Source organism: Neurospora hispaniola (genome assembly GCF_033458365.1).
Source record: "Neurospora hispaniola strain FGSC 10403 chromosome Unknown B0T23scaffold_5, whole genome shotgun sequence".
NCBI classification, from domain to species: Eukaryota; Fungi; Ascomycota; class Sordariomycetes; order Sordariales; family Sordariaceae; genus Neurospora; species Neurospora hispaniola.
In genome coordinates, this window is record NW_026944410.1 from 3,206,816 (window position 1) to 3,229,554 (window position 22,739).

At 51.6% G+C, this 22,739-nt stretch overlaps 7 protein-coding genes across 7 annotated transcripts; 3 read left to right on the forward strand and 4 right to left on the reverse strand.

The window, feature by feature from the left end:
- Nucleotides 1-1,637: 1,637 nt before the first annotated feature.
- On the reverse strand, nt 1,638-2,532 carry B0T23DRAFT_413591 (uncharacterized protein; the record flags this gene model as incomplete). Its single annotated transcript, XM_062839527.1, has 3 exons — nt 1,638-2,032; nt 2,076-2,336; nt 2,411-2,532. The coding sequence occupies 3 exons, from the start codon at nt 2,530-2,532 to the stop codon at nt 1,963-1,965; spliced, it is 453 nt and encodes a 150-aa protein (XP_062692166.1). The 3' UTR covers nt 1,638-1,962.
- Nucleotides 2,533-5,332: 2,800 nt separating this feature from the next.
- B0T23DRAFT_405735 (uncharacterized protein) lies at nt 5,333-5,792 on the reverse strand (the record flags this gene model as incomplete). Its single annotated transcript, XM_062839041.1, has 3 exons — nt 5,333-5,368; nt 5,507-5,580; nt 5,663-5,792. The coding sequence occupies 3 exons, from the start codon at nt 5,790-5,792 to the stop codon at nt 5,333-5,335; spliced, it is 240 nt and encodes a 79-aa protein (XP_062692167.1).
- A 1,413-nt stretch (nt 5,793-7,205) lies between these two features.
- B0T23DRAFT_444149 (Stc1 domain-containing protein) lies at nt 7,206-8,559 on the forward strand (the record flags this gene model as incomplete). Its single annotated transcript, XM_062840886.1, has 4 exons — nt 7,206-7,264; nt 7,341-7,367; nt 7,428-8,364; nt 8,426-8,559. The coding sequence occupies 4 exons, from the start codon at nt 7,206-7,208 to the stop codon at nt 8,531-8,533; spliced, it is 1,131 nt and encodes a 376-aa protein (XP_062692168.1). The 3' UTR covers nt 8,534-8,559.
- Nucleotides 8,560-10,848: 2,289 nt separating this feature from the next.
- On the forward strand, nt 10,849-13,294 carry B0T23DRAFT_382923 (uncharacterized protein). Its single transcript, XM_062837366.1, has 2 exons — nt 10,849-11,349; nt 11,552-13,294. Exons 1-2 carry the CDS (start codon nt 11,346-11,348, stop codon nt 13,048-13,050), a joined length of 1,503 nt encoding a protein of 500 aa, XP_062692169.1. The 5' UTR covers nt 10,849-11,345; the 3' UTR covers nt 13,051-13,294.
- A 631-nt stretch (nt 13,295-13,925) lies between these two features.
- Nucleotides 13,926-16,438, forward strand: B0T23DRAFT_174451 (uncharacterized protein). The gene is made up of 2 exons (XM_062832967.1): nt 13,926-14,549; nt 14,617-16,438. The coding sequence occupies exons 1-2, from the start codon at nt 14,138-14,140 to the stop codon at nt 16,248-16,250; spliced, it is 2,046 nt and encodes a 681-aa protein (XP_062692170.1). The 5' UTR covers nt 13,926-14,137; the 3' UTR covers nt 16,251-16,438.
- Nucleotides 16,439-18,316: 1,878 nt separating this feature from the next.
- B0T23DRAFT_405740 (uncharacterized protein) lies at nt 18,317-20,541 on the reverse strand (the record flags this gene model as incomplete). The annotated part of the gene is made up of 4 exons (XM_062839042.1): nt 18,317-19,321; nt 19,599-19,712; nt 20,135-20,160; nt 20,517-20,541. 4 exons carry the CDS (start codon nt 20,539-20,541, stop codon nt 18,317-18,319), a joined length of 1,170 nt encoding a protein of 389 aa, XP_062692171.1.
- Nucleotides 20,542-22,415: 1,874 nt separating this feature from the next.
- B0T23DRAFT_405742 (uncharacterized protein) lies at nt 22,416-22,736 on the reverse strand (the record flags this gene model as incomplete). Its single annotated transcript, XM_062839043.1, has 2 exons — nt 22,416-22,448; nt 22,500-22,736. 2 exons carry the CDS (start codon nt 22,734-22,736, stop codon nt 22,416-22,418), a joined length of 270 nt encoding a protein of 89 aa, XP_062692172.1.
- Between the last annotated feature and the right edge of the window lie 3 nt (nt 22,737-22,739).

The window sequence follows — 22,739 nt, forward strand, 5'->3', positions numbered from 1 at the left end:
CCCCCCCCCTCCCCTGCGATCGGACGGATTGTCGCAGGGCAGCTCTTTTCTGAACAGACTGAAACAGCATGCACTATTTTACGCCAAATGCTTTAACCAGTCCTTGTGGTCTTTTGACCTCGTGGCTTTGAAGAGGGCTAGGGGGCCCATCTTGTGGAGAGGGGACTGGACCAATTTGTTAGCACTTGGTTGATCACATACTGGGTGCATCAACACTCGCTGGAACCTCGTCATGCCAAAGGAATGGTAATTTCCCCATTACTGGGTGGCCCGATCTCTTGATATGAATGGCGAGGGTATAATATATAGGTGGGTATCTGAGCTTTCTGAAGCCCAGTCTGTGTCAGGTCGCGCTGTCCGTGATCTCGAAACAGTAGCGGGAATGAAGTCGGAACGCAGAACCGCGTCCTGTCGCATCGGGGGGAGATATATATCGCTACGCCGGTCCAATAGAGGGGTGCTGTTGTACACAGGAAGTCTTCCCATTTTTTTCTTCGGATGGGCGCGCATGCGCCATCGCATGAACAACTGAAGCAAGCCTCCTTCGCTCCGAATTCCCAAAGGCCGCCCGTCTTCCGGTTCCAATCTTTTGCGGTGGATTGGGCCCAGAAACCTAGTTACCATAGTTCCTTGCCTGTTCAGGAAAAGGACGTCGTCCGTTTCCGTGGACATCAAGGCCAACTGAAAACCGACCTTGCTCCGAACTCATGCCGTGCACTAATTATTACTAACCGTACTTGCCTCGTTACCGAAAAGAGGCCTTTCACGATGTTACCTTCCAATTTGCCAATCCACATCCACTGGCATGGAAGTCAAAATTCTTCAGGAAGAAACCGAAGAACCGAAGAAGACCAACTTCGGAAATCTTTCTAGAATACCGTCACGTTGCCATCATGATCTCTCGAACCCACTGCTTGGGAATTGCCGTTGGAACCTCTCAAAGACCCACTGGGAGGTCAAGATGTAGAACCGGACGGGAACATTGAAGACCACCTGAAGGGGAAGTCTGCTGTATCACGGTATCGGAACATAAAGCTTCCCCGCTCGATATATCGCTCTCTGGCGCCGCAGCCGCAGCCTTCTTCTTCTAGCTCTCATCCTTCGACCAGTTGGGATTTTGTCTCCCATGCTTCAGCCCAGCTCGTTCCCTCTTTGGTCCACGCCCAGCTCGCCATGGCCAAAGTTGGTGCACTCCAACGCATGCCCACCTCGACCTGTAGAGAGATGCGCAGGCACGCTTTCCTCTTTGAGATGTTTCACTGCACTATTCCCACCTTTTGTCCAGCATTGCACTGCCGTTTGGTTTTGGCGTCCAAAGCATCGCAGGCTGTGTTCATGAGACCAGCGAGTGATTCGCTAAAAAGATGGCCGTGGTGAAAGTCGTTGGAACTCGGGGCACATCCGCTTTCAGATCCTATTGGCCAATGTGATTACAAGAGTTCCACCCCACGTACAGAGAACTTTTAGCGTTATCGGTACAGGCTGCTGATGCACACATTTGCACACCAGATTGGCCGCGAGTGAGATTGCACTCAAAGTACTGAGAACCTAGACGAACTCAGAGTGCCAATTTTTAGCTTCCATTGGCGGGGCCTTCCCATCTCTCCACTTCATTTCCAGTTCTCTCCAACCTGGAACCGCTCGTCCTGCTCCAAATTCCCACTTTGCTTGGCCCTGACAATCCCTCTCGCTCGTTGTGTTCCAGCTGCGCAGATTGGACGATCGAGTCATTCAAGAACTGGTCGAGCAAAGACGACGTGCTTTTGCTTCGCTGTCAAATTCGCATCAGCAAGCAATGACGTTCGTCAGCTCCCTCAGCCTTCTCATAGGTCGAATCTCACGGGATTGCTGACAGCCGGGGGTAAACTCGAGGTAAGGTACATGAATGACAGAGGCGTCATAGGCTTTTCCACCACCAAGAAGATAATGTCCACCCCACTTCAATCCGATGGCCGCTCCCAATCAACATGTACTGCGTATGTCGATACTCAGCCTTCGCCAACCGGCTACCGCACTAAAAGCCTTCCCAGTTCTGGATCATCAAATCAACAAGCAGGGCCATTTCACACGGTTACCGGTTCCCATTCTCCCAGGTGCTGAACAGCGGCTCGGAAATTCTGGGGAACAGCCGAGGGTCAAAATAGAACAAACAGTTGATAAACCTTTTCATCCGCTCAATCTCAAGGGCCCGGTGTCTTGCAGATCTCATTACTCTGGACCCGTGTTTGCCTCTTGTGCCTGGGAGCCTGGCTCCTGGCACCGCGCCCACGCTTCCACGGCGGCCTTGTAATCCGGCCAAAGATTCCAGCGACCATGCCTCGTCCACGGTGCTACACCTAAAATATCAACGATACACCCATCCCTCCAGCTTCAGGAACGATTTATTACCCAGCCACTGGGTACGAGATACATATCATAATCATCTGGTGCCTGGCTGTAGTTTGTGCTCACGCCACTTAACCCATCGCTGCCCCGTTTCATCATGAGCATCAAACCGACTTGCTTGATCGCCAGAACTACACTACATGTCATCGTTTCTGATTTCTTCAACCAAGCCGAAGTTCTTGCTTCACTACCACACCTGGGCAGAGGATGTACATCTCTTGCCACAGATTCGACAAGTGTATGATGGGCTTGAGGGTGAAATCGCAGCCCAGCTCGCCCAGTGCCGTGGGGACATTTCAATGGACGATCTGTCGAGCTACAGAGGGATCACACAGCAAAAAACCTTTCAGCACACAGCCAATACTACGTCTAGTGTAGTGTATACCAAATTGCGATAATGGTCCGTGTAAACCTGGACATCACCACATGGTTATCTCTGCATTTCAAGCATCAGCAAAGATGAGCGCAGGGGCTGAGTCGTTGCCACAGGCTGGTATCACAGATTCGCAGTAACATGGCCGTACATCAGCATTTCGACAAGGGGAAAAGCAAAAACTACGATGATCTATAAAGTTTTCCGCCCCAGCCGGGTCTTCCGCGACTGCGCAGTTTCTACATTTTCCCCCACCCAGCCATTGCGCATGCCGCGAAATTGCCCCAAGGCGCAAAGTGACTGAGGAGGATTGTTGCGCCCCGTACGCGAATCCCTCCGCGGGGGTATCAACCGAGACGACCACGACTAGAACTCAAGTTAAATTTTAAAAATAGACCGAAACCGAGTAAACTATACAACAAACAATTTCCTTGTCGACACCCGACAACCGCTTTGTTAGTGCCTCTAGGTAGAGATGGGTCTTGAAGTCAACACCATACCACTGAAGAACTACACTCACGGCTAACGGTACCAGATGTGGAAAGCTTTCCTGATGTCAAACACGCTTCTTTCTGGATTCTGTCCCATCCGATGTATCCCTTGAAACCGCAAATCGAAGCGCCATCGGATTGTGGCATGTTGTGGTATATAAGGAAGAAGGATCCATGTGAATATGTATCTCTAGGTAGTGAACGATCACAGTATCGAATGCTACGTCTCCTGGTCATCTTCCCATTTCTTGACGAAACATGAAACGTGGAGGAAATTTATGCGAACCAGGATGGGAACAGGAATTTAGATCTCCTCGCTGCACTATTAAAAGCTCTGGTTGATTATTACCGGCATCTGGCATTGGTTGTCACCTGCCCAGCAGTGATAGTCATATCAGCATGTGATAACTACACCAACAAAAAAAAAAAAAAAAAAAAAAAAAAAAAAAAAAAAAAAACTGGCATGTGTGAGAAAGTTGATACTATGGTTGTTTCGATATTGGAGTGCCTACCTATGTAAGCCTCGGATGTACGGCCGCCGTCATGTGCTGACGCCGGCTCCCGAGAGTCTTCACATACTTGCACACACACCTAACCCGCCAGTACAGCCCCAAAGCGCTTCTCTGCTTCTCCTTTGTGAATGACAAGTGAGGGCCAGTGACGTCCATCTCTTTTTTTACGGGTTTCGAGCACTTCAGTGGTACGTGTATCATCAAGTGCGAAAGCTGTGACTGTCCAGTCTGTCACATTATTGTCACGCACACTCAACACAAGCGCTCCCTCCCCCATCACTCAATGTCGCTCGCAGTTGGACGGACGGACGAGACCGTATTGTGCGCAACAACAACACCTTCCCCTAGGCAAAAGTCCCTAGCCGGCTAACAAGAGCCGGAATGGTGAGTATCATCGTCAACTTGTTCTTTTCGAAGCGTTCTTCTCCTTTTTTCGATTTTTGCACCTTTCAACAAGTTCCCCGCCCCAGCTTTCCTTCCAGAGCCCTCCCGGCTTGCACTAGCTGCATCTGCAGCACCGAGCACTTGCAGGAGTTAGTGCCGTTATGGTTCCACCCCATGAGCGCACGCCATTTGAACGGATCCACTGGGCCCCTATGCGACCTGACAGCTGGCCAACGGCTGCCATGCATCCAACCCATGCGAGCTACGCCAGTCGACGGGCAGAGGCAGAGGACGTCTTGGAACGTGACTTGAATGGCTTCCAGGGGGGGAGGCACTGGGAGGATTGGGATTGGATTGAAACCGGGACCGCGGCGCCCGGCAGCTTTCCATGAAGAGAAAGAACTGCACGCGACAGACAGACAGACAGACAGAACCCCAACCGACTGACCACGTTCACACTGTTGGACAGGGCTCTGTCAGTCCATTTAAGACCTGCAAAACATTCATCATTTTAAAAAAGTGACTGGCATGGGCCGGGGGCCATGGTCGGCGATGATCACGTGAACCACTTTTAACGACAAGGCCCAACGACAAGGTCAATGACAAGGGGGCCTGATGGACTGCTCTGATGGAGTTCGTGACCACTGACTAGTAGGTACTGATCCGGACGTTCCTCCTCTTCTTTTACTTTTGGGGTTTCACACTACACTACACTACACTACTCTGCTGTGATGCTAAGCATATTGGTATGCCGACCGGTAAGACACCTCCAAAAAAAAAGGAGTCGAAACGTTAGACGTACAAAACTGAGTGCCGTGGCTCCGGGGCCGTGGATCATGTTTGATGATGAACGAAAGCGATTGACGAGCGAGTTTTCTTGTGGGTGCTGGGTGGTGCGTGCGCTTAAGTACATAGGATCTCCTCACTCACGTCACAGGGTTAATGCGGGAAAGTTCCGTCCGTTAGTGTAACTAGTAGCTAGCTTCGCCTCTTGTTGATCCGAGGGTCCAGGTTCCGGTTTATACGAGAGTTGCTACGGTGATGAAGAGTTGACAGCCACTGCAGTTTTGTGATGAAGGAAAAAAAAACAGGATTGTGCTTCTTTGAATCGGATTGAATGGTCGTCAGACGGTGGCAAACTATAAACCCCTAAAGTTGATCAATTTCAGCTATTTGGAGGCTGGGGACTAGGCACCGGTTGGGCATTGGATTATGACATTTTCCTTTGACAGAACAGGTAAAGCTAGTCAAGAAGAGTGAGACATTGATATTGCGGATCATCGCGGGAGAGGCTCTGGACTTCCTCGCCTGGCTACCGGCCCGGCTGGGCGGACGGGTGATACGGAATAGGGTAGAGGTACTAACCTTGTCAACTTTCTCCCTGGCTTGAGAAACAGACCCGGTGCGGTCCCTTTGGACTTGTACGGTAGGTAGCCTGAGGTGCTCGGTCGTAGGGGTTGACCTGATCAACCCTCGCGTTTTTCTTCCGAGCCGGTCGTTCGCTTCCGATGCGCCACTCGGGGGTTTACCGAACTGGTCAACATCCCATATTTCGGGCTTTTGGCCGGAAGGGGTGAACTCGGATTTGTGGAGCCCGTGGTGAAGGCGGGTATCTGATACAGAGGGCTTGATATCTCTCAATGGCATGTCCCCTCTCCATAACGGCTAGTTCGTGACCTGCTCTTTCTTTCACGTGTGATGGTCCTTTCGGAGTATTGACTTCCAACAGGCCTCACTTGTCCTATCTCTAGCGGGTAGTTGAACGAACTGCCACTCAAACCTGGTGGTCTTTCTTCTTTGATACAACTTTTTTTCTCCAGAAATCAGCGAGTGTCTTTGACAGATGTCGGTCGTTTTCAGTCTGGGCAGGATAGAGCCCAAGATGTCACTAATCGACACATCGGCTGATGCCTCCTTGACACTCCTGAATATTCCTTATTGTGAAAGCAGCTATTTAATGCGAAAGGCTAAATAGATTCCACTTATTGGACTAAATTTCCGTGTTTTGGTCTCTTTCATCATTTGTACAATGCTGGTCCGTTTGCCTTGGTCTAGAGTTGCAGGTACCAGTTTGGAGCTACTTCCCTCGAGGGAGGACAGGAAAGGAGGGAACTGTTCAGCGAGAAAGAATATATTGCTCGGCCATCCAATGCACCTATTCTGTAGGAAGTGGAGTGTCTCCGGTAAGCAGACACTCTGCACTTACTTTCCAGCTTGATTCTGCTGTTCCAAGACGATGGATGGAAGTACACCTTGCGTAGATCCTCTCACTATCTTCACAGTCATCATCCGAGATGGCATGTTGTGGGAGATATGTGTTGGGTCCCAGCTGAAGTGATTTCAAGACCGCAAATAACAAAACTTGCAGCCCTCAGCAGAACTGAATGTTGTGACTAATAACAACTTGAGCTTAGAGAAAGGCCAACATGATAACAAATGCTGTCGAGACACGTTGCTCGAGGCCAGTCATGGGATTTGGTTTTGGTCAGGTAAACTTACCATATCCTCAGTTCCATCTGTAGAGCAGCTGCGGTTCTTTCAACTCCAGAGCATGCCCTATCCAGAAAGCCAAGGAAGTCACCTCTAATTGCAAGGAGACTACCCAGCAGAAACCGGAACTGAATATGCAGGTACGATGGTCCACCGTTCCTTCCTCCCCCATCACCAATCGTGTCTTTCCCACAAAATTCCCACAACAACCCTCAGCTCATTCAAGTGCAGCGGTGTTTGTAGGTACAGTGGGCAGTCACCTTTTCGCGCCATTTTCAGGTTTCCGTCCCATAACAACAACGAAGTTTATCGTTGTCCTCGTGCCTGCCGCCTCACCAAGCAAACAGATGGGGGTTGCTCGAACTTCAATTTTAACCCTTCTCCCCTCAACCTCCTCCTCTCCTCTTCTCTCATTATTATCTTGACCACGAATCTTAAAAGGCCACTGTCGCCGCCGCCGCCGTCCACGCCCTATTGTTCTTACTACAAATCTCCATCTACGGAGCAACACAGGAGTGCTATTGCTCACAAAGCGTTCAGGCTTCACCTCGCTGACTCGACGAGTCCACCATGTCGGCGCCTCCTGTGCAGAGCCCGGCTTTCCAGGCCAGACCTGGAGCAGCTTCGACGTAAGCTTTTGGCCCTCTCCGGCAACTCGTAAGGCAGAAGTGAAATTGCTTTAGCTGACCATACCCTTCCCACCAGTGCAAACAGTCAAGGCAAGACTGGACAGTATGTTCTCACAGCACATCTCCCAGTACGTCCTGGATATGATACTGAGCTCTCCAACAGGATCCGATGCATGAACGGCAAGGAGTGGCAGGACCGCTCTGCTTTCAACCCCAAGAGACTTAGAGAGTACGAGAACATGCGCCGTTCCAACAAAGCAGTCACAGCGTACAACTCCTTCATCTCGTGCAAAGCCCATTCAGGACATGATCCTAGGGACCAGCAATGCCAGGGCAGCTGCATGCGTATTTTGCCCTTGGAGAAGTTCAGCAAGAATTCCAGAAAGCTGCGCACGTACAAGTGCATTGATTGCACTCAGCATCAGCTGTACCTCCAGCCTCATGCTACTGTTCCTGCTCCAAACACTCTTTTGACCACTGCAGAGAAGGAGGAGCTTGCTCGCGCTCGCCTCCGCCGCAAGGCCAGACTGGTTGCTGCTCTGGCTTATGAAGACGAGGACGAGGAGGATGATGATTCCCTCTACCGCGACGACCAGTCTGTTCTCTCTGCTGCCTTTGGTGCCGGAAGCTCTGTTTCGGGCGCTATCACTGGCAGCCCGTCTGTTTACTCTTCGAGGTATTCGGAGGCCGGCACAGGTTACAGCAGCCAGAATCAACCGCCCCATATGCGCAGCGAGAATGGCTTTGCCGCCACCAGCGCTTTGGCGGCCCGGTTGAACCAAGATAGCTCCTCTCCCAGTGTCAATGCCTGGCGCACCCAGGGTTTCTTTTCCGACAGCTACACTGCGGTTTCGACCTCAAGCAATGCAGGTTATGTCCCGAGTGACGCTCTCTTGACTGACGGACAATCCACTCTCGGCCCCGAAGATTCAGGTTCGGTTGCTGCTGCCCCAGACGATGACGAAGAGAACAACGACCGTCCAACCGCTCAGCGCAAGCTCATTGCCGATCACACGACTGTTACAGAGTTTTTCGAAGCTGAGGAGTCGTGGAGGGTTGATCGCATTAAGGAGTCTATGTCGGGTAATTGGGTCAAGCTGGTAAGTCATATCTGAATAGTATTGCTGTAAGTGTTCTAATCTTGGATTTTTCTGTCATTAGCCCGGTCGCAAAACATTGCCCGAAGTCCCTCGTTACCTCCGCGATGGCGAGGATGATTACGACAATGATGCGTACTCTTTTGATGGCGAGTCCGAGGACGAGCTGTAAGATCGCATCCTATGCGTACCCGAAATGGGAAATGCCAGATCATATACGCTGGTTCAGGTTCAGTTGATTGGCATCGCCAGTCTTGGAAGGAAATGGGAGTGTCGAAACAAAGGTCGTCGAGGAAAGGATTTTCTTGATTGACAACAGAAACATGGTCAATGGTCCAGCTGGATCTTACGTTTTTGCGTTTCTCTTTCTATGAGACATTCTATATTCAGCGAGAGGGTCGTGGAGTCATACATACTCATCTTGGTAAAGGAGGAAAACGCCCGAGGTAGCGATAGAGTTTATGCGAGAAATGCCAGCGTTGATATTTATGCATGACAACATTCTCGAAATCCTGGTTGACAACATCTTGCCAGCTTCGATTAACCTTTCTCCATGGTATAGGCAGATCATCACAACAGTTGCGGTACTTGCTTGGAGATGAATACAGCGTGGTGAAACCAAGATGACGAGACACTTGAGATCATTCCATTTCTTGAACGACGAGGCGGTCGTTGAGTTAAGCCCGCCAATCAGTCCCATAGGCATGTAAGTATGGTCCCTCAAGAGCGACCACGGACGAACAGTAGCACAACGGTGCACAGAAAAGAACAAACAAAGGGGTCAAATTGACAGGCAGAGCTCTCTCGGAGTTCGGGAAGATGTCTCATGGGTAAGGCGTGGTAGGCGGCATGATGGATAGCACAAAGTTTCTGCCATACTAACGACGTGTACATATGTGGCTCAGCACATCTGCCTTTCCATGATAACTACAGAATTTCTTCGGTCGTGTTGCTCTCTTAGCCCTTTTTAGCCATGGCAAACAGATGTGTCACCGGCCAGACGATAAGCCATACATTAGCCAGTTGCTGTCGTGTAAGTGCATCCTGCTCGCCAGCCCACCATGAGTGTTGGAGCGGGTTGCAAATGTCTTTTGTCAGTTTATGCTTCTCTCAAAGTGAGTTAACGAGAGTGATGCATCTGTATCTAAATGTCGGTTTTGTCATGATCTCTTTGGGTTTCTCCATGATCAACACTTGGTAGTGGGAAAAAATTGCGGACAAAGAGATTTAAACATCAAACCATCTCTTCTTTTCCCAATTCTCAACCGTCAAAGAGAAGAAACACAGATCTGGAAAACACTTTGCAGCAACCACAAGAGAGAGTTGTAACACGTCTGCCTTCGTGAACCACAATACACAACACAATACAACCTCAACATCCAACCACAAACACACTTGAGGTATGTCCAGAAACACCAACCACGTCACGGAACAACATACAACATACAGACAACATTCCAACTCGACAGAAAAGAACACCACTTCTCCAAGTGCTGGTGGTGCTGTTTGAGCCGCAGTTACCACCCTCCACCTCACCGACTAAGAGGGTTGTGCAAAGGCTGACTGACTTGAAGCTGTGTAGTGACAAACATAGTCTTTCATCGGCCCGCCTCGACACAGGAACACACACACACATAACACACAGTACACAGCCCCCCCTTTTCCTCGGGAACCAAGACTGGACACAGCCAAACAAAAGCAAAATCCCACGGGTCACTTCCCGACACAGGAAGTTTGCCTTTTTTTTCTGGTGGCTTTTGTCCTCTTTCTCTTTTTGTTGTTTTGATCCTTTCCTTCCCTTCTCTCCTTCCCAGCCATGTCCGGCTCTGGCTTTGGTAGAAGGACCACTATCCACCACAACGACGACCCAAATCGCTTTTTGGACATCATCCACGCTCGGTCTCCTCCTCGTGGATCTCGTACAGGATCTATAACAGCTTCACCCAGATTTAGACCGTCTTCCCCAATCCCGATCCCAAACGCGATACCGAGACTAAGACTGAGAGTGGAGAGACGAGTTAGTTTCGAGGAACCTGACCCTCCGTCTGCTTTTGAGTATTTCTCTTCTTCTGCTTCCTCTTCCTCTTCTTCCTTCTTACCTCCATCACCATCATCGTCATCATACCTATCCACCGCTTTCTCGTTCGACGGTAACGACGACAACTTCGACATCCTCGACAACGACGACGACCTGGCATACAACATCGCGGGCCCAAGCGGAGGAAGGGAGGGAAGAGGCAGGATCAGGATAAGATCAAGATCACGGTCAAGGGAACCGCGAACAAATACCCGCGTAACCTTATACCACGGAGTCCGCCATTTCTACCCCAACCGTAACCGTAACCGTACGCCGTCACCACCACCCCCGCCACCAGTTCCTCCACCACCAGCTTTTCTAGGTTTCCCACCAGTCGGTCGTATCCGGTACCTCCCTGCCCCAAGATACGTCCCTGCTCCGAGACGATTTCCCGCCCCGAGACTACTCATCCGCCAACCAAACCGCTCACCGTCCCCCGCCCTTCTGCGGCCTTTTCAAAGGGTACGGTTCCGGCGAGAGGAGGAGCGAGTTGGAGAGGACGACGACGACGAAGTGGATGACAGAAGATTGAGAATCGCCATCAGGACCATCACTAGTATCAGCAACGGGCTGCGAGCAGGACGAGACTTTCGGGGCTTTAACGACGACGACGAAGACGATAACACTACTGCCGTGACTACTAGCACTGCATACCAAGACGTAGACGCAGGCTTAGACGCAGACGAAATGCCTAGGGCGGCGTGGGGGGTGTTGTTTGATGAGGAGGAGAGGCCGACGGAGAGGCTGAGGGAGGTGTTGGCGGCTTTGGGGAGATGGGTTGTGAGTTTTACTTTTTTTTTTCTCTCTTCTTTTCTTCTTGAGTTGGTTATTGGAGGTTAGGTTGTTGGAAAGGCGCCGGGTTGAAACGGTAAATGTGCTAACGTCGAGGATTGCTTAGGTTCGTGAGATGCCTGGGGGCCGGTCGACCATGTTGGACAGGGAGGGTCTCATCAGCCCAAGGAGGATGAGGAGGTTTTTTGATAGGTATTATATGATGGGGCCGAGGGAAGAGGAGGAGTGGAGGTATTGGGGTGAGTGTCTTACCCCCCACTGTTTGGCAATTGTTTGATGATGGACAGCGAGTTTCGTGGGCTACGTTGGTGAGTTACTGACCTTGCGCATTAGATGTCTTCAGAAATGAGACCAGCGATGAATCCATAACTCGGGTCCAAAGACTCTATGACGACCTCGACGTCGAATACCGTCTTCGCACTCTACCGCGGACCACCGCCACTTTGCCATCTCCATGCCTCACACCCAGAGGTTTTGCCGAGTTCCTGATCAAGTTGATCCTCAGCTACCCTGATAGCCAGCATCAGTTCCTCTCGAATGTATTCAGGAGTAATCAGATCACCGCGCCGATGGACAACCTGAATAGGTGGGGAGCAAGAGGAGGAGAAGGGTTGCTACCCGGCCACCTAGACAGATCTCTCTTCCCAGAGTTTATGGACACCGCGATGGAAGCAAGAGTGAGACGGGCTCTGATGGCAGCTGAGTTTGGGACACCGGGGCGGGTGGTAGATCGAAGCGACTCGCTAGAGAGACTGAGGGAGGAAAGGGCACAAAGGCAGAGACGAGCTAATCAAGACAGAGCCCGGGAACGAAGGAGAGCCGAGTACCAAGGATATCGACTAAGAGGCGGCGGTAGCGATGACGATGCTGATGCGGAGCGAGGACGAAGCATGGAGCGACGTTCCTCAAGCCGAGTGGAAATCCGGAGGACATCCCGGGTCGCATCACCCGGAATTCAGCGAGTGACTACCGTGGTCCGGTCCCGTTCCAGATCCAGATCAAGGTCCCGTCATCGTCGCCCATCAGATAATCCCCAAACCTCATCGTCATCCCAAGACCGCAAAGCCGACAATCTCCACGTGCGCTTCACCTCTGGAACCAAGCACCCCAAAAGAAAGCGTTCTTCGGCCGTCCTCTCCTACAAGAGACCGCCAGCCGTCACCAAATGCCACACCAAGTTCGAAGACTATAGCTGCCTATTCCCGCCGCATCCAATTCCGACATCCTGCCATCCACGACCACGACCCAAAACACCCGTTGTTGCAGATTGTAAACCACCCAAGCCAAAGCCAGCAACGTACTATCCCCGTCTGCCACCCGGCCACCCACCCATTTCGTTCCCATCACCTCGTCCAGCTCCAGCTCCAACATGCCACCCTCCCACTCAACAAATCTGCGACTCGTCCAAACCCAAACCCAAAGCCACTTACCGACCCCGTCCCCGACCCGGCTGTGGTCCCGCAAAGACCCGTCCGGAACGCATCTACCGCGAAGTCCCCATCTACCACGAGATCCCCGTGCGTGAGATCCGCGAAGTCGAAGTCGAAGTGCCTGTTCGCGTCGAAGTTCCCTACGAAGTCCCCGTTCGAGTTCCGGTCGAGGTGCCTGTGAGGGTCAATGTTCCGGCGCCGTATCCGGTGCATGTGCCTGTGCATGTGCCGGTGCCGCAGCCTTATCCTGTTTATCACGGTGGTGGTGGTGGTGGGTATGGAGGGTATGGAGGGTATGGGGGACATGGAGGAAGGTATGGGGTGAGGGCTGATGAGGGACCTTGGTATCCGTTTAAGGCTGTCACTTGGCAGAGTGGACCGCCTTTTTAGGGGGAAGTTGGGGATGGGTTGAGGAATGGGACATGGAAATGGAAGTGTTGGGTTTTTGGGGATTTGGGAGGAGGAGGAGGAGAGGGGGTGCGTGGCGCGTGTAGCCTGACACGACAGTGGCTGCCCCTTGGTTTGGTGGTGCATAGGAAGGGAATTTCACTAGGCGGTAAACGTAGGAATATGGGAATATGGAAGCGCCTGTTCGAAAACAAACAAACAAGCAAACCTGGTGATTTCAACCGTGTTACAAGTGATGAGCATGAATTGAACGAGTCATGGACAAAACAAGGGGGAAACCAAGTCAAAACATGTTGCCGGATTGGGTTAGATCAAGCAGCAGCGCCTTAACAGAATCAGGCTGCGATCACACGCCCATGTGTTATTGCCGTGCTTAACCCCGTGTAGGGTAGCAGAGGTCCCCAGTTGACCCCCACCTTCCCCCAAACCCCAAACCCCAGACTTTTTGCTGACTTCTCCAACTTTTTCCTTTCTGTTCCCCGGACGATCGACGTCATGTTACCAATGAAGGCATTCCGAGGCCTCGCAAAGCTTGACTTTTACCACCCAACCTGGCTGCTTCTTTGCCGATCAGCAATCTCACCACAACGTTACACAGTAGTCCCGCTGCACACACGGAGCAACAGCCTGAATCAGGCTCGATAAGCACAACGATCAGCACCTTCACAGCCGCCGACACCCAAGGAAAAAGGCCCTCGACGTTGTGAGATCCGGGAAATGTGACGTCGATCGCGAATCACCCCGGATTACCCCGGATAATTCCCTCATGGCTGGCCTTGGCCGGTCCGAATTTGGGCTTACATCTGTGTCATCTCTCGGCTTTTGGATTTGTCAAGTGCTAATAGCCATGGCCAAGCACAAGCACAGGTCCCTGGCAGCCCGGGCGGCCATTGCTTCGGATGCCATGCAGAAATATATATATGTATCATGTACAGCCGAGCCATAGCGCCCAGCATCCAGTAGTTTCAGACTACAACTCATTTTCCCTTCTCACTTGTCTTGATGTTCTTGCCATAAGCTCAGACTACCGAGTGTCTCCAGTGAGAGACAGAACAACACCCTACCCGAGATGGCGTCGAACCCAACAAAAACCGCAGCCCCTACGGGTGGCCTCAACGAGAAGAAGCATGACCGCCGTTCAACATCGTCCGAATCCGTCTCGGGAACCGCGTTTGCGGAACACGCAGACCGCACCGGCACTTCTAACCAGAACGCTCGACTAGAGGCTTCAAAAAAGATAGCGAATCCTTTGGCCGGTCTGAGCCCTCAGCGTCTCGAGGCCATGGGAGAAGAATATGCAATGATGGCCGGTCTCACCAGCGAGGAGGACATCAGGGCCTTTCGACTCGGAGCCAGGATCGCCGGCGATGAGAGCAACTACGACCTCATCCCGGAGCTTACTGAACGGGAGAAAGAGGTATTGGTGCGCGAAACAACTCACAAGTGGTCTAACCCACCCATGCTTTACTGGGTTGTTGTTAGTATGTAATCCCCCCCCCGAATGATCACAAGAGTGAAGCAGTATAATGCTAACACCCATCCTTCAAGTCTGCTCTCTGTGCGCCGCCGTCCAAGGAATGGACGAGACAGTCGTCAACGGTGCCCAGCTCTTCTACAAGGACAAGTTTGGCATTGGTACCGATAGCCAGAGAGACACCTGGCTTCTGGGTCTCGTCAACTCAGCGCCCTACCTTTGCTGTGCCTTTATCGGCTGCTGGCTCACTGAACCGATGAACAGAATCTTTGGCAGACGAGGCACCATCTTTGTTTCTTGCATCATCTCAGCCGTAGCCTGCTTCCACCAGGCCTTTACCAACACGTGGTGGCACATGTTCATCGCCCGCTTCTATCTCGGCCTCGGCATCGGTCCCAAGTCAGCCACCACCCCAATCTTCGCCGCCGAATGCTCCCCTCCCAAGCTCCGCGGTGCGCTGGTCATGCAATGGCAGATGTGGACCGCCTTCGGTATCATGGTCGGCTACATCGCCGATCTCGCTTTCTACTTCGTTCCCGATCACGGCATCGGCTTGGGTCTGAACTGGCGTCTGATGATGGGCTCCGCCATGATCCCCGCCGTCATCGTCGTCTGCCTCGCCTTCCTCTGCCCGGAGTCGCCCCGCTGGTACCTCAGCAAGGGCCGACACCAAGACGCCTTTGGGGCGCTCTGCCGCCTGCGTTTCGAAAAGGTCCAAGCCGCCCGCGACCTCTTCTACACCCACACCCTCCTAGAAGCCGAGAAGCAAGCCATGTCGGGCGTCAAGAAGGGCAATCGCTTGAAGGAGCTCTTTACCGTGCGGCGCAACCGCAATGCGGTCATCGCCTCGTCGGGACTTATGTTCATGCAGCAGTTCTGCGGCGTCAACATCATCGCCTACTATTCCTCGGCAGTCTTCCGAGACGCCGGCTTCAGCGATGTGTCGGCGCTGGCTGCCTCGCTCGGGTTTGGTGTCGTCAACTGGCTTTTTGCCATCCCGGCCATGTACACCATTGACACTTTCGGCCGGCGCAACCTGCTGCTGACCACCTTCCCGCTCATGTCCCTCTTCCTCTTCTTCACCGGCTTCAGCTTCTGGATCCCCGAGGACTCCAAAGCCCACATCGGCTGCATCGCGCTGGGCATTTACTTGTTCGGCATGGTCTACTCCCCCGGCGAAGGGCCGGTGCCGTTCACTTACTCGGCCGAAGCCTACCCGCTGTACATCCGGCCAATCGGCATGTCCCTCGCCACGGCGACGACCTGGTTCTTCAATTTCATCCTGTCCATTACCTGGCCTAGAATGGTCACGGCCTTCAAGCCGCAGGGCGCATTTGGCTGGTATGCAGGGTGGAATATCATTGGGTTTCTCTTTACCCTATTCTTGGTCCCCGAGACCAAGGGCAAGACGCTGGAGGAGCTCGATCACGTGTTTGATGTGCCGCTGAAGAAGTTGGTCAGATATGGGGCCGATCAGAGCTTGTGGTTCTTCCATAGGGGAAAGAATGGAAAAGGAATGAGGCCGACGGCGCCTAGTGCGGAGATGTATCATGGGGATGCGGAGCGGATGAATGAGGTGGTTAGCGAGATGGGGCCTACCAGTGGGGAGCAGCAGCTTGGGGAGGGTGAGAGGGAGAAGAGGTGGAACAAGGAACGAGAGAGGGAAGGGGGGATTATGGGACGAGGGGATGCTGCTGGGAAGGTGTAGTAGGTTTTGTTCTGTTTGAGTTGGAGTATCAAGGAGGATGAGATGGTAATGATGGACGCCTTATGCGATATGACTCAAGACTTACGATTCGACTTCTCTGTATTTATATATCTTTTTTTCATTTTTAAGGATACCATTTAGACCTTGAGTATATGCAAAATCCAAGGCAGGCTTTGCCCCTCCTCGTTCTTGACAGGCTTTCCAGAAGATGTTACTCCCCTAACGCGACATGTCAACCATAACCACCAACACCACCACCACACAGCCACTTCATCTACCTTTTTACAAAACTTTACCCGACAACCTATACATCTACCTTGCCTTGGTGTTCATTGGACAGTTATGTATCATCTCCGTACACTATGTACAAATTTTCGGTGAGCGGGATGGGGCGGGTAACCAACCCTCAGGTTTCCGTTGCATGCACAGCCACACTTCCGTGCCCCTATCACCAAAGAGGATCACACTAGTCACAGCACAGAAGAAAAGGAGGCATTGCCAGCACGATCGACACGCCGTCCGTTGCCCTATTGAGAGAAAAAAAAATAAGATTGGGACAAATCAAACAAATCGGAGGGGAAACATAGAAAGCATCCTATTCGTTGTTGATGGATGCGGTGAGGTAGCATGGCATGGCATGGGCGAACAACTATGTACATATTTTCAACAAGGAAACGAGGCGGCCGCAAGGCAACCAGACTAGTGCCGCCAACAATAACGAACGGTGCGCGGGCGTGGGTAAGGGGTGTAAACATGTGAGTGAGCCTCATCACTTGAGTTCACTTCCGTGCAATATTTATTTTTGCCTTTTTTTTTTTTTCCTTTTTTTTTTTCCGGAAGCGATGAAAGCTTTTGCTGTCGAATTCATTCCCACTTGGTAGTTTACTTGGCCTCATCATGGTCTCCAACGCAAAAGTCCAGGAGCAACCTACTACATGGTTCGGCCGCCGCCCGTCGGTCGGCCTGTCTGCCTAAAGTTCTCCAAAGTCCGATCTGGCAAGTGGGATGTCACTGTCCGACGGCCTTTCTCTTCACTGATGAGTGATACCCCCTCTTTCTTACTGTAACTTCTTCTTCTTCTCTCAGCATCACCGGTTGTACAGCGGGGCATGAGGATGATACACTCAGCATCCAACAACAAAGTTCACGCATCACTCGAACCAAAACCGTCGAAGAAAGAAAAATTGATTGCTTCGTGAGCGATTGACTATGTTGACAAACCCTCGAGACCCGCCCGCCGTCGATACCAGTACAAAAAGCCAAAGCCAAAAGAAATCCCGCTGTCATCAACTTCATCATCATTATCAGTCATCATCACCCCAAAGAAAACGTATCAAAAATCTCGGCAGAAACAGATATCGGTTACCGAATCCCCTCAGCCAGCCGATCGATTTTCTCAATCATGATAAACCATCAAGCCGCGAAACACAACAATAACAAGATAAGGAAAGCAGTTGTCATCAATCATAATCATAATCATCAGCATCCAACATAAAAAGGCGGGGAAAGAAGAACAAGAAGGAAGACGTCAACACAACGCTCCACAGCAACAAGCACGAAAGCCAACACCCAAGCCCACCGATCCAAAACTCATATGTATCCCATCCGTCGGATATCCACATGCTTCTCGGATGTCTGCACCGTGCATCGCATCCCCGTCCGCAGGTGCAGGTGTAATGCAAGCAGCACCCGTGACAGACATCAATCAGGGAACATGATGACGTGTACGTCGGTGGCCGTATCCGAACTTCGGGAACAACGAAACGAAACCAAGGACGAAAGAATGGAAAATGAGAGAGCGGGAAGAATGAAAGGGGTATCGGAGTTTTTCACACGAATCTTCCTCCGTGTTTTGGCTCGACGATGGACCTGCCCAGACGAAGACAAAGACAAAACCGCCCCGAAGAAGGTTGACTGGATGAGCAACTGAGTCAGCGAGCGACTGACCGACTGACAACGGCCAAGGACCAATAACCAAGAACCAACGACCAAAAGCAAGAGAAGAGGTCAAGAGTAACATTTCTCTTTTCTTTGAGTCATGGCTCCGTTTTTTCTGTTCCTTCCTTTCAAGGGCGGTGACGTTCCGGCCTCCGTCTCCTGCGCTCTTGACGCCTCAACTCCTGAGGCGATCGGTACCACCCATCATCATTATCCGGCGGAGTCAGCGGGCCAAGTGGTCCGCTTTGCCGACTCTGGCTTTGGCCATGTTGGTGGTACCTATCATATGACACCGACCCGGGCGTGCCGGGGATCCTTAACTGCGGCGGCAGCTCCGTGTAGTTTCTGATATCCTCGTACACCTCATCTCCAATCTTGCCAAGGCGGTACAAGTGCGCGGCCATGAAGAAATCCGGCCGCATTCTCTCCCAAGTCAGGCGAGGGTCGTCAAAGATGTGCTCGCGGATGTGCCACATGCGTCGGAGAAAGTTCTGCTGGCGCTCGGCTCTGTCGGCGCGCTCATCGACGGTGAAGTCGTAGTCGTTGCAGAACCAGCAGACCAACTTGCTGGGCAATTGGTGGCTCAGGTGGTGCAGGTGGTGGTCGATCCAGAGGTTCTCTTCACCGATGTGAAATTCTTCGTCGCAGTTTAGAATGCCGCAGAACTCGCACCATAGTTCGTGGGAGTCTGGCTCGGGGCCGGAGGGCTCGTTGATTCCTACCCAAGGGGAATGGTCAGGAGCGCGAGTTGGGACGGTGAGGTCCGTGGACGATCGTCTTGAGGGTGCAGTGGATGTGGTGTAATTGGAATTGGTGACGGACGAGTCGTCGTCATCGTAGTACTTGTCACATGAGGACTGTCTTCTCTGTCCAGGGCTGTAGCTCCTGGAGTAGTCCTCTATGTGCTCTGCTGAGGTATGGTTAGACATCGCGGGGTTGGCCAGAGTGGGATGGCGATGAAGGTCAGCCGGACAAGCGGCAGCGGGGAAGTCTTGGATAGGGAAGGGCAAGCAAGTGTTCTGCTTCCTCCAACGTGGGGGTCCCTTCGAGGTCTGGAAACCAGGCTGGGTGGAACGTTCCGTTGCGGATGACGATGAGCCAAACCCGGTTATGAAGATGTCACTTGTTGTTCTCTGTCGTTTAGGTCAGAACATGGACTCTCATAGATAAACCAAAGCTGGTGACACCGGGAGAAGAAGAGCGACTGGAACTCATCTTCGACAGAGAAGCAAAGGCAAACAATAAAGAAGAGGGAATGTTAAGAGCTTGTTCTGGGGCACAGGCGTCGGGGCAAGTACTTGGGGTGCACACAACAAGGCCACCGAGGTAGCCAGCACTGTGTATAGGTGTCATTGCCGAGAGAGAGTGGGGGGATATGCATGGTTCTTACTTGAGAACGGGAACACTTACATTAGCGAATCGAGTGTTTCCGTAGGTGGGAATTGCAGTTGTGTACCACAAGCCCTTGAAAGCTTCAAGTGGCACTTGATGGGATCGAGATAGAAAAGAGCTGCTAGCTAGTAGCTGGGAGTCAAAAGAATTCGGGGTTTATGTTATCTTGGAGTAGGAAAAAGTGTCATCGGAGAGACGAAGAGACGTTCTTGGAAGACTTGAGCAACCGTAGGAAGCTGAAATATATAGCTCCGGAGCTTGAAAGTCGAAGGGAACTTGATGTCCGTTGTGGATTATGTCCTAGATGGATGTTGAGGAAGCAATAGTCATTCTTCCATGGAAAAAGGAAGAGGAAATTGGGCCGATGGAGATGTTATATCGCGAGCTCTCAGTCTTCTCACCTCTCCCCGGTTTCCCATTTCAAAACTTCCCGTCTTTTACCTGAATTGCACTCATATGACCACCTCTTCAAGCCGCGTATGGCAAGTGAGCCTAATGCGCGTCCACAACGTCAAACTCGAATATCTCCCCCTTCCACTCGCCGGCCCACACACCCACCACGAGTCCGTGGGGTGTATCACTATCGGGTCGGACCTCTGTTTCTCTTCCTTAGATCAGGACGGCCAGTTGGATATTCGAGATATTGTTGTTGCCCCGCCCTTTTCCCCATTCTTCCCCCATGCCGAGCTGACTCCCGTTCTGCCCGACTGAAATCTTGGGAGCTGGTTGGTTTCCCGGTTGTTTCGCGCGTTTTCTGGCCTCTCGAAGAGAGACAACACATCTTTTGTCTAGTAGAAATGAGTTTCGGGAGGAGGGGTAAAAGGGGCAAATGGTACTCGGGACGGAGGTACTTTTTTTTTTTTTTTTTTTTTTTTTTTTTTTTTTTTTTTTTTCTTCTTCTTCTCCAGGATGCCTACGCAGCAACCATGATCAAACCAAACACTTGACTGGCGACAAACATGTGTACCTCAGATGGGCTATTCCATTCGAGCGGAATGATCAACTTCACGATGAAACGTGATGTCGTGCCAGCGCCAGCCAGACGGGCGTGTTATCCGCATTTGCCTTTGCCGGTTATACCCTTTCTTTTCCATCTCATCTCTGACGACAGACAGGACAGGAGGAAGATTGGGCTACAGTTTCCAAGAGCACACGGCAAGGTTATCCAGGTTTAATCAACCGGCCTTCATATACCCGGAATGGAAACGCGGCGAGAAAAAGATTTGCGATGCCGATGCGTCTTCTACTCCCACTTTCTCGGAGACGGCATGCGACCCAAATGAAAGCCTGTAAGACTTTCTCCCAACCTGCTCTGCAACACAGCACCTGTTCGCCTTTTTCTTAGTCAATGAACGGGATACATGGTGGGTGTGCGGAGAACCTGCAGTGGACGCCGAACAAGGGGGAGAAAAAAAGAATGTTTGGTGAGGTGGCTTGAGATGATGTGGCTTTCGTTGCTGCTTCATACGATATGCAGGTTTTGGAAAAAGCAATGCGGTAGTGCAGCATACAATAGTCTGCAGGTTCAGACCCGTTCGTTCGAGGGACTGAGTGGATGTCTGCAGCAGCGTAGCATAACTGACGGGATGGAGACGGTTGCCGGATATTGATTTCACATCGTGAAAACAAGGAGCTACTATCAGTCATATCCAAAGTACCCATAACTCCACGCGGGTGTAAAACCCCTTCGTTGCGTTTTTGTTTGGTTGACCATTCAATTGGATTCCATGAGTGATGTTAACATTCGCTCGGCAGGGTATCTTCCCTTCCCTTTCCCCCCTCGTTGTTGTCTCTGCCGCATCTTCGGATCGTGGAACACGTAGCAGCGTACCTACGTCGTGAACCTCTAGTGTATATGGAATGTTCTGCGATGGGTTCAAGAACCCCTATCCCCAGAGGAAGCCAGACATATGCGACAAGAGATCACGCCTTTGCGTCTGGAGCACGTACAGATATCTACGTGGCACCTTTCAGTCGGCTTGCATATCTGGCTTTACCAGCCAATCCGTGTTGAGCATAGAAAAGCCAACATGTGAAGATAGTTAGTCAATCCAATCGCGAAGCTATCCAGTGCGTTGGGTAAGCATCGTCGCCAGGAGATTCTAAGTGTTTGCATCTTCGACTCGCATAGATGTGTTTGTGACCCATGGCTCGGTGTTGCGGATTCCTGATGACCATTTTGTTTGGCATCGGTCAATCCCAAGATAAGATGGATAATGCATATCAAGAAGCGTCGCATATTCGGAAAGGTTGAAACCCAGCCATCTCTTTAGTCGATCCTTTACAACCTTGCTTGGTATCAATTTGTGTAGGTCAACAGCTCACCCGGTGGAAAAGTATTCATCGTAGAAATTTCTTTCACATGAACTGCGAAGAACCTATTCCGATGCCATTCTGACCACCCTCTTCTGCTTTCGACAAGTAGGGGTGCACGGTGGGGGACGGGATCATCTCCGGGAGCTGACCCGGAGATGCAGAGAGACAAAAGGATGGGTGGGAAATGGGCAAAGCGGAATGGTATGTAGTCATGCCAAGAAGACCGCAAAGGACTCGGAAGACGTGGGCTTTCCGGAAGAGCTGGGTTGCATGTCACGGCGCCGAAATGGCGATCCCCTGGTGATAATCAGTAACCACCATCTGGCTTTTGCATCACCAACCATGTCAGTTGCTAGCCTTAAGGGGCATTTGCTAGTGCGGAAAAAATGGATATTGAGGCTCTGCTAGCCCAAATCAAGTGATGAAGCTGGCGAGTCCCATCCTCTGACAAAATGGTGATTGGTGCGTCAGTTATCATAGTTCTCCTCTTCATGCGTGGAAGATGTCTCCTGCGTCTCTTCAATCCATGTTCATGCGGATGGACACGCGGTGCTATTGCTGTCCTTGAGTGGCAGATGTTTACGGAGAAGAGGAACATCTCACAGACTTATGGCGTTCCTCATATCTGGAACTTCCGTCAGACGTGTTTTCGGTGGGGATAGTCGCTGCGTAACCTGACACGTCTTCTGGGGGGCGAGACGTCCACATGGCCTTGAGTTGAGAGGGAGCTGATTGAGATGTGACGTGAATCTCTCCGAGCTCCAAGAGACGCGAGGTTCTTCCCCAGATAGCCGACTCGTGCCCAACACGAAAACTATCGCCACGGCGCGGGGCTTGCATTTC